A 14,038-nucleotide genomic window follows, 5' to 3' on the forward strand; every position below is an offset into this window, starting at 1 on the left:
TTTCAAAGCCCAGCTCAAATCTTCTCTTCAATGAAATCATTGGAAATGGGAACTCCTTGCTCTTTCTACTTCATTCTCAAGACTCGGTATTTCTCATGAAGGGCCCACCTTATTCTGCTTCGTAATTTGTACACGTGCGTGGTTTGTCTCCCCAGCTCCTCGATGGTAAGGATGGTAAGATTTACGCACCAAGCCTGGCACTCGGATGCCTGATAAGAATGATCTTTAATGGATCCCTGGGTGGCGCAATGGTTTAGCGCCTGCCTTTGGCCCAGGGCACGATCCTGGAGACCCGGGATCGAATCCCATGTCGGGCTCCTGGTGCATGGAGCCTGCTTCTCCCTCTGCCTGTGTCTCTGCCTCTCTCTCTCTCTCTCTCTCTCTCTCTCTCTCTCTCTCTGTGTGTATCTGTGTGTGTGTGTGTGTGACTATCATAAATTAAAAAAAAAAAAAAAGAATGATCTTTAATATTCACAGGCTGCAAAATGGGAGCCCCACTTCACAGGTGAGGGAACTGACACCAGGTCGCATAATGGTCAAAGGACGACCAGCTCTTAAATGGAATGTAGAATCTGAACCACACTCCTCTCAATTCGTAGTCTTTTATTCTTCATTCCTCATCATGCTGCCCCAAATGGGTTATGTAAAGTATATTTAAAAGTGTATTTAAAGGCACCTGGGTGGCTCAATTGGTTAAGTGTCTGCCTTCAGCTCAGGTCATGATCCCAGGGTCCTGAGAATGGGACCTGCATCAGGCTCCCTGCTCTACGGGGAGTCTACTCCCTCTCCCTCTGCCTGCCACTCCTCTGGCTTGTGTTCTCTCTCTCTCTCTCTCTGTCAAATCTTAAAAAAATAAAAGTATTTAAAATTAAAAGTGTATTTAAAATATAAAAATTAGTTAAGAGCTGAAGATCTCTACACACACAGAGCTATCAATAAACTTAGTTTCTATATTTAGATTAGTCTCATATTTCCCCTCTGTACTCATTATTTGGTTACATGTGAGAAGTTATCCCAATTGAGAGATAAAAAACTGTAGAACCATAATCATTCTACAACCATCAAGATTATCAGAAAAGAAAATGTCTCAAGGTTATCGGAAAAGAAAACGTCCAAATTGGCAGAAATGCAGTAAATATGAGAAGAAACTATAAGCCTGTAAGCGCACCAGTGGGGCTTATAAATTCAAGTGATCTGTGTAGGAAAATATTACACTTGAACTTACCAATGCTATTACTTCAAGGATATATTGTCTAAAAATGCTTCAAAAAAAAAAAACAAAACAAAAAACACCTCATCAAGTGGGATGCCTGGGTGACTCAGCAGTTGAGCATCTGCCTTTGGCTCAGGGCGTGGTCACAGATTTCTGGGATCGAGTCCCACATCAGGCTCCCTGCATGGTCTGCTTCTCCCTCTGCCTGTGTATCTGCCTCCCTCTCTGTCTCTCATGAATAAATAAAATCTTTTAAAAAAAAAAGTCTTCAAGTGCTAAAAGATGCAACTATCATGATACATTGCATATGTTAGAACAATATTTTTAATTTACGTAATGCACAAGGTTAGAGCACCTACACAAATGTCAAATCAAATAATGGAAATTGTATACTCAAACACCTTCTGTTTAAGATGTCACATAAGGTGTCACATCTTATGGATATGATTCTACCCAAAATTGGCTACTCTTAAAATTAAGAGCTAATATCTCTTGTATGTGATTCTAAGATTTAGTGACTTCTTGGGATGTCCCTAGCAATCAGGTGCTATAAGATCATTATTGCCTTTCATCCTAAGAAACGCTTTTGGAGGATAATCATTTCCATTTTATAGATAAACTGAAGCTTTGTAAGGTTCAGTGAACCAAAATCACACAGCTGCTAAACAGAGACTGAGATTCAATTCACACCTGTCTGCCTCCAGGGCCTTGGAATTCAAACAGGTGCTCCCTCAATGATGTTCTAACCCACTACACTGTCACTTTGAGTAGGTCATCAGCCCAAATCAATGCTGCTAAACATGATTACTTCCTATCTTCCCATAGTATTTCATGTTTTCTACAGAAAGACTTAAGTTAACTTAATTAGATCTGATATAATACACCTAGTTATTAGTTATTAGCAATACATTTAACGTGAGAAATGTTAGCCTTTTTTGTTTTATTTTGATTCCAGGATTTAAGGGAGGCAGCAAGGAAAAATCCTTTATGTCTGTATGAATTTAGAGAAAAGGGCTATTATAGTAATAACAGCCCTCATTTATCAAAAACCTAACATTTCTGCATGTTAGAGGTACTGCCTGCCTATGGTCCTCCTGAAAGTAGTCCGATACCACCTCCATTTAATACGAAAGGAAACAGTCACCCCAAGCTAATACCCAAGATATCTAAAGGCCAAAGCTATCCTATATCCTACTACATAAGCATTCTCTGTATCTACAGGCAAAAATCATTCCAGGAAGCCCCTATCTCCCTGGCCATCTTATGCTCATCCGCTGACACATGGATTCCAAGAGATAAGCAAAGGATTGCGTAACTCATCAGGTGGTTTTCTGGTTTCTTAAAGCCTTTACCAACCCTAAACAGAGTGATAGATAGCATTTCAGAACTGCAGCAAAACCTCTTGAAAATCTTCTGACCCAATGTCATTTGCAGCAGACAGGAAAGACCCAGGTAGGTAACAAACAAGACGTGTTGAAAGTGACAAAGCAGGGACCAGGCAGGACTCTTCACTACATCTATACCCTGGGCCTCCTTTTCTGCCAAGGAGAGAATGAGCACAAGAGGACCTGACTATATGACCCCAAGCCATACAGCAGAATAAGAAACAGTCCATGTTCATAAACATCGAGCCATGAACACAAGAATCAAAGCAACAGCCCACCCTGCAGGACCTCCTTTCCACCAGAGTCTGTGTGCCCTACAGAACTGCCCTAGAACACGGTCCACACACTGGTCCAGTTGTCCCATGTCGCTTTGGCGAAAGCATCAGTGTCTATGGAAAACACTGGATCGCAGCCACTATCCCAATAGCTCCCTTTCTCCAGAGATGTTCAAACATGGGGGAAGAGAAAGGCAGGGCTGCGCTATCACCAGAAATGCAAGGTAAACACTGGTCTGGACCTTTGTAGTCTAACCTGGGCATCAGGAACTGAACTTGATGAAGGTAAAGAGAAAATGCCTGAGCTGTGTTCATTGCAAACTCAACATTCCACCTTCCTCAATTATCCAATTTTTATGCTCCCCCCCCCAACAAAAAAAATATCAGATATATATAATTTACATATTATTTAAAAAGTGACACCTATTTAGGATAAAAATAAATTTACATACCCTCTTTTCAGGAATGCTCCCCCTAGCCTCTTTGGCAATTGAATATAATTTATCTTGTCATGTTAGGGACCAATATTCAACCTATCATTTGCAACAGGCTCGGTGTTTTAAGGCAAATTAAGACATAAGTTTTAAATTCTATTGTATGTGAAAATGCTATTCATGATCTGGGCACTATGTTTAACTGTCTGAATGTTACTAGCCATGTAGACCCTTGTCTTAAACATTCTTCCTCCTGGACACACACACAGCCACCTGTATTTAAAGGGTAATTACAATGATCAAGGTTACCTGGTGGCATATGAACAGAAAGCCAGAGGTGTTAAGTATGAGGAGGAAAACTTCACCTACTAGAAGCTAGTTAGGGTTGTAATAGCCAAAAGGGCACAACAGAAGTTATGTGGACAACACGCTGGCCTCTTTGGCCACATCTAGCAGCCACTGCATTGAAGAGACTCATCCTTGTGGTACAAGGAGCAATCTGCATAATTAGCTGATAATGCTATATGCCTCAGGACTTCACCGTTTTGGAATAATTGCTGCTACTCTGTGTAAATGCTGTTATATGCTCAAACTGGACACCTTTGAAACCAGCTCTGGATTTTAACTACTGAATCACTCCCATTTTGCTGCATGCATCCACAAAACTGTTCCTCAATACTACTACTGATACCAAGCAATCACCCACCAACTTTGCAGGTGGTCTACCGTGGCCACGGTCTCTCCACGTCTGGCTTCCCACCAGGGTCACACTGGTCTCCACCTCCATTATCTGACTGTAACAAAGTAGCTCCTCCATACAAACTTCCTCAGATGGGAGGCATCATGGCCCAGTGGAAAAGCATGGAATCTAGAGTCATGCCAAATCTGAACTTGAGCTGTGAATGTTTGGCTTAATTTTTTCATCTCCATAAGCCTCAGTCTTAGGAACTAAACAATGAGGATGGTGCCATCAAAGGCCCTGATAAAAGATTAAAAACTCATGTTTTTAATGTGTGCGTGTGTGCAGATATGTGTATGCAGGTGTGACAGGCAGAAAGATGATTAGCACATGACTCTGAATAAATGGGAATTTTTACATTTGCTTTTGGCCTCTTCCTATACAATATACACCATTTCACAAAAATCTAGCCAATCAGTGCTACCTTGAGGTCATGTCTCAAAACACATAATCTCTCATTAACAGTGACCAAGGGAAAATAAATAAAAGCCCATTAAACAAGCAATTATGTTTTGTCCACATCAATAAATGCTACACACCTGATAAAATCTATGATGTTCAAGCAAAATTACAATTTCCTCACAAAGCTGGCTTGGAGCCTTCAATGCCCTACTTTTAAAAGTCTTTCTCAGGCTTTTCCACACAGTATAAAAGAACAGTTGGATGTCCAGACTGCATTAAACTGACCCTGGGGAGAGCCCTTTAACGCTATTATCCACTGATTTTTATAACCTAAAGGGAGTCACATAGTATTTATAGGTATCTGCTTTTTTTTTTCCCTTTTTGCTAAATTATATTCTATCACGTAAGTTCAATGTTCATCATTCATTCATCAATTTTACTTAAAATCCCAATGACAAACATTTCATCTTGCCATTTTCTGCAAAACAATGTCATTTCTGAAAATCTCTCCGCTTGTGAAATGATGTAGCATTCAAAAGAAATCTTAAAGCATTTCCTTTTCTTTAAATAATAAATCACATGGGAAAAATCAAGTGGAGAGGAGACCTATAGATTAAAAGTGACCCAGGAGATGAATCAACCAAGTGCCAAGCACAAACCTCATGTGGAATCTGATTCAAACCAACTGCTCTGGAGATCTCCTGGTGAGATAACTAACGAAATGTCAACTTGGACCAAAATGCTGATGATATTAAGGAATTTGGGTCATTTTTTAGGGACAATAATGTTTCTTATCAGAGGAACTATCTTTTAGCGATGATGAAGGAAATATCTGCAGATGAACTATTATATGAGGTCTATATTCGACAATAGAATTCGGGGTATGGGAGGGGCAGCAAAGGGTAGGGGTGCCAGTACAGACAGACCCACCTCCAGCAGAGCACAGCTGAAGCTAGGAGCTGGGTACATGAGGGGTAATAACATGACTGTCTCTGCATCTGCAAATTTTTGAATTATCCCTTCAAAAAGTTAAAAGTGGGGCAGCCCGGATGGCCCAGCGGTTTAGCATCGCCTTCAGCCCAGGGCCTGATCCTGGAGACCCAGGATCGAGTCCCACATCGGGCTCCCTGCATGGAGCCTGCTTCTCCCTCTGCCTGTGTCTCTGCCTCTCTCTCTCTCTCTCTGTCTCACAAATAAATAAATAAAATCTTTTAAAAATACATAAATAGGGATCCCTGGGTGGCGCAGCGGTTTGGTGCCTGCCTTTGGCCCAGGGCGCGATCCTGGAGACCCGGGATCGAATCCCACGTCGGGCTCCTGGGGCATGGAGCCTGCTTCTCCCTCTGCCTGTGTCTCTGCCTCTGCCTCTCTCTCTCTCTCTCTCTCTCTCTCTCTCTCTCTGTGTGACTATCATAAATAAATAAAAATTAAAAAAAAATAATAAATAAAAATAAAAATAAAAATACATAAATAAATGAATAATAAAAAGTTAAAAGTGAATAAAACTCAGAGCACCTGGGTGGCTCAGTCGGTTAGGCAGTTCTTGATTTGGGCTCTGGTCATGATCTCAGGGTCATGGGTTTGAGCCTCACTTTGGAGTCTGTGCTCAGCATGGAGTCTACATGAGAGTCCCCCCCCATCTCCCTCTGCCCCTCACTCCTTGCTAACTTTAAATAGAGAGAGAGAGAGAGAGATAAAATCTTTAAAATCATCCTGTGAATGTCATCCTTACATCAGGATTGAAATAGCAGAGTAGTATGTGGGCAGGTACCTATGGTGCATTCACCCCAAGACCAGCTTGAAGCATTAAGTAATGTCCAAAGATCTTCCAAAAAGAAAAAAGGAACTAAATCTTGTCATTTAAAACAACACAATTACTCTTTGAAATTCAAACACATGTAATTCCAAAGTCCTTACCTTTCTCAGCGCACAAGCTTTTATTACTTTTTCATATCGTTCCTTTTCGTATTTCTTCCCAAATAAAATATTACTCCTCACAGTTCCTGGAAACACCCAGGGCTGCTGCGAAACATAGGCGATCCTTCCGTGCACGCTGACCAGCCCCTGGTTCCGGGGCAGTTCCCCCAGGACAGCACTTAGCAGCGAGGACTGAAACAGATTGGAAATAAGCGCATGTGTGCAGGCAGCACTCTCCACGGAACAAGCCCGTGATTCAGCCTTCCCCAGCCCGGGGCTTTCATGCATGTCGGAGCTCCTTTACTATCCGTAGAATCAAGTACAGCTATGGAAAGCGCAATATAAAATTCGAATACTCACAAAATAGTCTAACCACCTGCTCTGCCCAGTAGCGTTTCCCCCAAATAAAATGCTATACTCCAACACTTAAGGACTGTTAGCCATTCTTAACAGAGAAGGCCAGCAGGATACACACATTGTAAATCTGAGGTTTGATGCAAGTGGTCCTGCAGCAGGGACCCTTTACTTGTCAAGATCCTTGTATCTGCGCAGCCCCAGCGGCTTAGTGATGCCTTCAGCCCAGGGCGCGATCCTGGAGACCCGGGATAGAGTCTCACGTCAGGCTCTGCATGGAGCCTGCTTCTCCCTCTGCCCCTCTCTCTCTCTCTCTCAAATAAATAAACAAACCAACAAAACAAGAAGCCATTTAAGAAAAAAAAGATCCTTCTTTCTGAAAAGCTATGTGGAAATAATCTATCCAAAGCATCAGAAACTCTGAACTAAGTTTCCAAAGAGAAAATAACCCTTGTAAATAATCACCCCATGATTTACACATCTGATATTTACCTTGCGTATTTTGTTTCAGATACACAAGACTAAGTGCGGCACGTACACCTCTTCAAGTCTTCTAGAACATATGAACGTGGTGTGTCTGTGCCTAGCACTATCAGAATGCTCCTAACGAACAGCTGAAATAATCCTTTGGCAGATCTGTCTTACCCCAGGACCTGGTTGATTCTAGAGGGGAATGGAGTCTGAGCCTTCTTACATTTGTATCCTTTGCTCCTAGCACAGTGGCATGCATCTAGTTGCACAATTACTCACTGGGCAGTAACATGCCTTGGGAAAGTCCTCTAAGGAAATGTTTAACACTTTCCAAAAGTGCCTTACAACCTCCAGACTTCCAATAGAAGAGGCTCTGAAGAAAGAAGTCCCATTTTCTTGGTCACTATCCCAGATAGCAGTGACAGAAAGAATTTCCTTCACTGACACATCTCACTTCCAGACAAGCATTTGTAAACTGTGCATGACTTGAAGTAGTACCATGTAAAACACAACATACGGTAACCAAATTGATTTGGCTGTGCAACCTTCTTACAAAAGGAATGCTCCATGGAACCTATCTTGAGAAATGCCATTCTAGATATGCCCAGTTCAAAACAGTGTTACACATAGCCCAACCCCAAGATTTCAGTATGGGATATAGCATGGCAGTGAGACTTCAAAAGGCATCAAGGCTTACCTTTCCTGCTCCCACAGGTCCAATCACAGCTAACAATTCCCCAGGTCTCACAGTAAAGGAAAGGCCTTCTAGGGTTGGGGTTTCTGATGCCTACAAATTAAAGTTTACAAAAATATGACCATTTCAATAAAGTAACACAAATCTCCTCAAAAAGAAAATAACCTAATAGCCAATGATATGTGAACATTATCCACATCTCTCTCTTTCTTATTTGAAGATACTATGTCCTGGATTCCTTTTCAATCAACTCTTATTTTCTGGGATTTATTGAGCTGCCTTTTGGAAAACCTGTTCTCCTACCAAATTTGATTATGAACCCAGTTCTAGACTCATACAGAATTTAAGTGGTAGAAACAACAAGGCACTCTCTTGAAATGAAAACTTCTTGGTGCACAATAACATTAAAAGAATACAGTTAACTGAATATTAAGTATAGGTGTGGTTTTTAGTCACAATACTTTTTTAATTTTTTATTTAAATTCAATTTAGTTAGTATATAGCATGTAATTAGTTTCAGGTGTAGAATTTAGTGATTCATCAGTTGCATGTAACACCCAGTGCTCATTACATCACATGCCTCCTTAATGCCTATTACCCAGTTACCTCATCCCCTCCACCCCCTCCTTTCTAACAGCCCTCAGTTTGATTCCTAGATTTAAGAGTCTCTTATGGTTTGACTCCCTGATTTTCTCTTAGTTTTTCCTCCCTTTCCCAGGTTTATCTATTTTGATTTTTAAATTCCACATGAGTAAAATCACATGGTTTTTTATTTTCTCTGACTGACTTAATTCACTTAGTAGTGGGACACCTGGGTGGCTCAGTAGTTTAGTGCCTGCCTTTGGCCCAGGGCATGATCCTGAAGTCCCAGGATCCAGTCCTACCTCGGGCTCCCTGCATGGAGCCTGCTTCTCCCTCTGCGCGCGCGCGTGTGTGTGTGTGTGTGTGTGTATCTCATGAATAAAATCTTTATAAAAAAATTTCACTTAGTATTAATACCCTCTGGTTCCATCCACGTCATTGGAAACGACAAGATTTTGTTCTTTTTGAATGCTGAGCAATATTCCATTATATAGATACCATATCTTCTTTGTCCATTCAGCTATCGATAGACATCTGGGCTCTTCCCATAGTTTGGCTATTGGGGACATTGCTGCTATAAACATTGTGATATGTGTGACCCTTTGAAACACTGGTTTCGCCCTTTTTTAAAGATTTTTTTAATTTATTTATGAGAGAGAGAGGCAGAGACACAGGCAGAGGGAGAAGCAGGCTCCACGCAGGGAGCCCGATGTGGGACTCGATCCTGGGACTCCAGGATCATGCCCTGGACCAAAGGCAGGTGCTCAACCGCTGAGCCACCGAGGTGATCCTATTTTTCTCGCTTGGGTAACTACCTAGTAGTGCAATTGCTGTGTTGTAGGGTAGCTCTATTTTTAACTCTTTGAGGAACCTCCATACTGTTTTCTAGAGTGGCTACATCAGCTTGCATTCCCACCAGCAGTTTAAGAGGGGTTCCCCTTTCCCCACATCCTTGCCAACATTTGTTGTTTCATGACTTGTTAATTTTAGCCATTCTAACCAAGAAAAAGTGGCAGCTCGTCGTGGTTTTATTTTGTATTTAGTATGGAAGATTTTTTAAATTTACGCTATGACCCTTGGTTTTAATCTTCTATCTCATTAACCCCCACAAGGTGGCAGCATAAGCACATGGCATGCCTGGGACCCTTCACTAATAGTAATTTGAAATCTCTAATAACTGCTCCATTCTCATTTGATAAGGAAGAAATCTCAGTAATGCTCACAAAGCAAGAAGGCACTTTATACTATAAGGTCACTCTGGGCAGAGACTCATGTCAGTGGGGTATCGAGGCTATATTCAGAGCTCAAATTTTACCAAAAAAACAATGAATAAATTAGTAAGATATTGTGGGCCAGAGTGGTAAAGTCCTAGTTTTATATCTGTAGCATGCATTACCTGTCCTAGCTAAACAGGGGCAGCAAAGTACTTCTACTGCAAAAGACACATGGAGGTATGCCTACATCACAGAATCAGACACAAGGGAAAAGGACAAAGCAAAAATCACACTGATCAGGAGTTGTATTCCTGAACATTGTATAAATTCTAAGACAAAGAGATTCAGTGTTAGGAAAATTCTAAGTATTCCTGTTCTTAAAAAAAAGTTCAGTTTTACAGCTTCACACTTCAAACTATTCTTTAAAGAGACCAAAGTAGATTCATTTCCTTTTTTAAAAAAGATTTTATTTATTTATTTATGAGTGACAGAGAGAGAGAGAGAGAGAGAGAGAGAGGCAGAGAAACAGGCAGAGGGAGAAGCAGGCTCCAGGCAAGGAGCCTGATGTGGGACTCGATTCTGTGACTCCAGGACCATGCCCTGGGCTGAAGGCAGGAGTTAAACTGCTGAGCCATCCAGGGATCCCAGAAGATTCATTTCCATATAGAACTTTGAAACATTAGAAAATCAATTGCTGGGGATCCATCCCTGAGTGGCTCAGTGGTTTAGCGCTTGCTTTCGGCCCAGGGCATGATCCTGGAGTCCCAGGATCGAGTCCCACGCCGGGCTTCCTGCATGGAGCCTCTTTCTCCCTCTGCCTGTGTCTCTGCCTCTCTCATGGATAAATAAATAAAATCTTAAAAAATAATAATAAACTGCTAAGAACAAAGCATATTCTTGGAGGAAGAAAAAGTTTAGCAGAGCACAGTAAATAAAAAGGAGAAGGTTTCTGTGTCTCATTCAACAACAATCAGTATTTTATCTTCTGAGCAAAGGGCAGAGGGTACGAATAAGTAGAGACGGTTTCATTTTTTTTTTTAAGATTTTATTTATTTATTTATTCATGAGAGACACAGAGAGAGGGCAAAAGACATAGACAGAGGGAAAAGCAGGCTCCCTGTGGGGAGCCCAATGCAAGCCTCAATCCCAGGACCAGACTGAGCTGAAGGCAGATGTTCAACCACTGAGCCACCCAGACAGCCCAAGAGATGGTTTTAAGTTAAGATTATAAAATCCCAGTAGTAGTCACCAACTGTAAGAATGTTTGTCCAAACCCAGATATCGAAACTGTCAGAAGATTGATAGGAGATGTTCAAGGTCAGGATGTCTGGGTGGCTCAGTGGTTCAGCACCTGCCTTCAGCCCAGAGCGTGATCCTGGAGTCCCGGGATCGAGTCCCACATCGGGCTCCCTGCATGGAGCCTGCTTCTCCCTCAGCCTGTGTCTCGGCCTCTCTCTCTGGGTCTCTCATGAATAAATAAATAAAATCTTTAAAAAAAAAAAAAGGAAAATTCAAGGTCAAATAAAAAAAGAGCTACTATTCAGGGATCATCTAAATTTTTCCTACTGCTATGATCTCCATGTAATTTCCCGTGGGATGCTTCTCTGAGTCCACACCATGCACAGTGCCATGACTGAGGATCTAGTGATTGTATCTGAAACCCAAACCCTTTCTGAAGAAAGCTTGTATGGAGGGGCCTTGTGTTCTACAAAAGCAGTCTTCACATATCACAGGAAACTGACCAAGAGTTGATCTAAGGCAATGTCGCCTTCTACATTCCAGAAAAGGATTTTTCCAAAACAAAGGGCAGAGAAATGCACACAGCAGCTGTGCAGACCATCCCTGGCAAACACAACTATCTGGGATGGTGCTAGGAAGAATCCAACCCACGGATAATCAAAAAGCACATCAGTCTGGCCAGCTGAGCTCATCTTCCCACAAACAGGTGCAGACCTGAACTTTCTGGTGATGAGCTTCGGGACCTCTCTACATCTTGAATGGGTAATGCCATTAGTAAAATACCTGAGAGACTAAAGGCACAGGAGGAGAAATAAAAGGTCTGGATAATTTCCAAAATGAAAATTTTCTCAGGACATAATGGATTATAACATGGGTACCTACTAAAAATTATGATAATCACATTTAATCACCAAAGAAAAACTGGGCCCAGATTTTATCAGAGTTATAAAAACTATTATTAACAAGCTGGATTTCAAAACACAGAAACTTTTTTTTTAAGCTTCTCCACTCCTAACTAGTACTTATTTTACTGCATTTTCCTCAATTACGACCACAAAAACATAAGCCATATACCAATATTGGCTTCCTAGCTCCCCTACACCCCAGTTTCTTTTTAGGAGTGTTTTCCCCGTGTCGACCTCAGGATCAACCGCTGGCCAGCAGGGGGCAGCATCTGACAAGCAGCTGATGCAATGCGCATCAGACTGAGCCCTCACCCAGTTCCAGACTCCAGCTAGGCCCAGGGGATGCAGCAGTGAACCACAAAGTCGAATAGAGGCTCCCACTGGACCATATCACTTCAAAGTTTACAGGCATAAAACCAAGTGCATTCATTTAATGAATGAAACCGGGTGGGTGAGACCTTTGCCCACCTACCTACCAACCCAGCTATCCAGTGCACCTGGTTGGAAGATCCACATCCTTCTGCTTCTCAGAGCCCAGCATGTGATACATTTGGCCTCAGCTTCTCTCCCAAACCCCCAGTGTCTGTGGCCTTCCCAGACCCAAGGCTCCCTATTCTGTGACCTAATCTGACAGGCCTTAATCATCCCCAGCGTGAAGCACAATCCTTTCACAGTCAAGGCCAGACCACTAGAATGGGATGTCCTGCGCTACAATGCAAGCTGCAGGAAAAAAAGTCTGAGAACATGTTAGGAAGTCTGGGAAGAAGAGAATTGCTAGGTTTTTACAGTGTAGCACAATGTGCCACAAAAGTGATTTGGTGACGGGTCATTACACAATGTGCCTATTAACAAGCTTAGTGCTCTTTAGCTCAATGGCATTCGCAGAACAGAACCGGAGCGGTGCCTCCTGAAAGTGCTTCAAGGGGATCGCAAAGACAACTATCTACTTTACGGCAGCTGATTCCCTCCTGCTTGAAAGTGTCAGGGTGAGGTCAGGTAAGGCCCCTTGTGTGTGAGTGGACAAGTGTAGCGGTGCATCATGTGTTTGGGAACTATTATTTTGTCCGGAGCACTGCTGGGAATCCAAGGAGAAGCAGGCAAACATGGAGCAGAGGGCACGATACCTAGTTGCGGGCAGGAAAAGACAGAAAGGCTCCAGAGTTAGGACCCTGGCAGCCCTGAAGGAGGGAACCCTGAGGGGATGTGGGCCTAAGTCCCAACTGCGCATCTGTGGGGCTCTTGACACCATTCCTCGGCCTTCCCCTGCAATGCCCAGAACTGGCTCCTGCAACCTTCCAAACCAACACCAGCTCAGCTGTAGAGAACACCGGGTTTTGGGGCCAGAGGTAGGAGGGGAGAGGTGCACCCACCAGCACCTCCACGTGCTTCCAGCGGTATTTCCACGGTGGCTGCTTCATCCCTGAGGTGCCAGGGCCCACAGAACAGGCCCTCCCCACCATGGTCCCCACTCCTGAGGGAGGCCAGGCAACTGAACTCCACTGCACATGGGTGACCGTCTGGTAGGGGCCACCTCCTCCCTACATCCCTCCAGCCCGAGGGATGGGAGCAGCCGCCTGCCATTGGTAATCTCGGGGTTGCCTCACACACCACCATTTGCCCTCATTGTTTATTCTTTCACTGGCTCAGTTACAAATTCACTCATTTCTGAGGACTGAGTTCAGTCCCAGACTCTGATGGGAGCATGTGCACAGAAGACCATAGGAGCAGGCTAAGAAAGTGTTTCAGTTTTTGACAAGAGAGGTGGCACTGGGCCTGCAGCGGGCTATCCAGTTTTCCCCATGTGCCTAAATGTCATAAACAGACCAAGCGAAACAAACTCCTCGACACCTCGCACCTCTTCTACCTGTCAGTTTGCCACACAGCCGAACCCTCCAGCTGAGAATCATGGCACCTCCTATGCCCACCTGTTGCCTCCTCCCCACCCCTGGCTGTCACCAAAGTCAACAGCACCTTCCAGAAGTTTAGAACAGGGGAGCCATCACCCTACCCCAGAGCAAAGATCCACATCACAGGCTTCACTCAACAGGTAAAGAGATGGTCTGAAAGCATCAAGGTAAAAAAACATTCACCAATTCACCAAAGTCCCTCATCTGTAAGAATCTGTAATGTATTTGTTACTTAGCTCATGTGGCACACTATCACCTGTCCAACCCTGTAAATTCTGACATTGCAAACTTACATACTTATTCCCAA

The 14,038-nt window shown here is 43.0% G+C and overlaps 1 protein-coding gene across 1 annotated transcript in view; it reads right to left on the reverse strand.

The window, feature by feature from the left end:
* ABCC4 (ATP binding cassette subfamily C member 4) overlaps nucleotides 1–14,038 on the reverse strand; it is a 245,850-nt gene that overhangs the window by 143,943 nt on the left and 87,869 nt on the right. Inside the window, 2 exon segments of the mRNA NM_001197174.1 lie at nucleotides 6,366–6,557; nucleotides 7,888–7,977. Coding sequence (NP_001184103.1) covers nucleotides 6,366–6,557; nucleotides 7,888–7,977 — 282 coding nt within the window.

The sequence above is a fragment of the Canis lupus genome, chromosome 22 (genome assembly GCF_011100685.1).
Source record: "Canis lupus familiaris isolate Mischka breed German Shepherd chromosome 22, alternate assembly UU_Cfam_GSD_1.0, whole genome shotgun sequence".
NCBI lineage: Eukaryota > Metazoa > Chordata > Mammalia > Carnivora > Canidae > Canis > Canis lupus.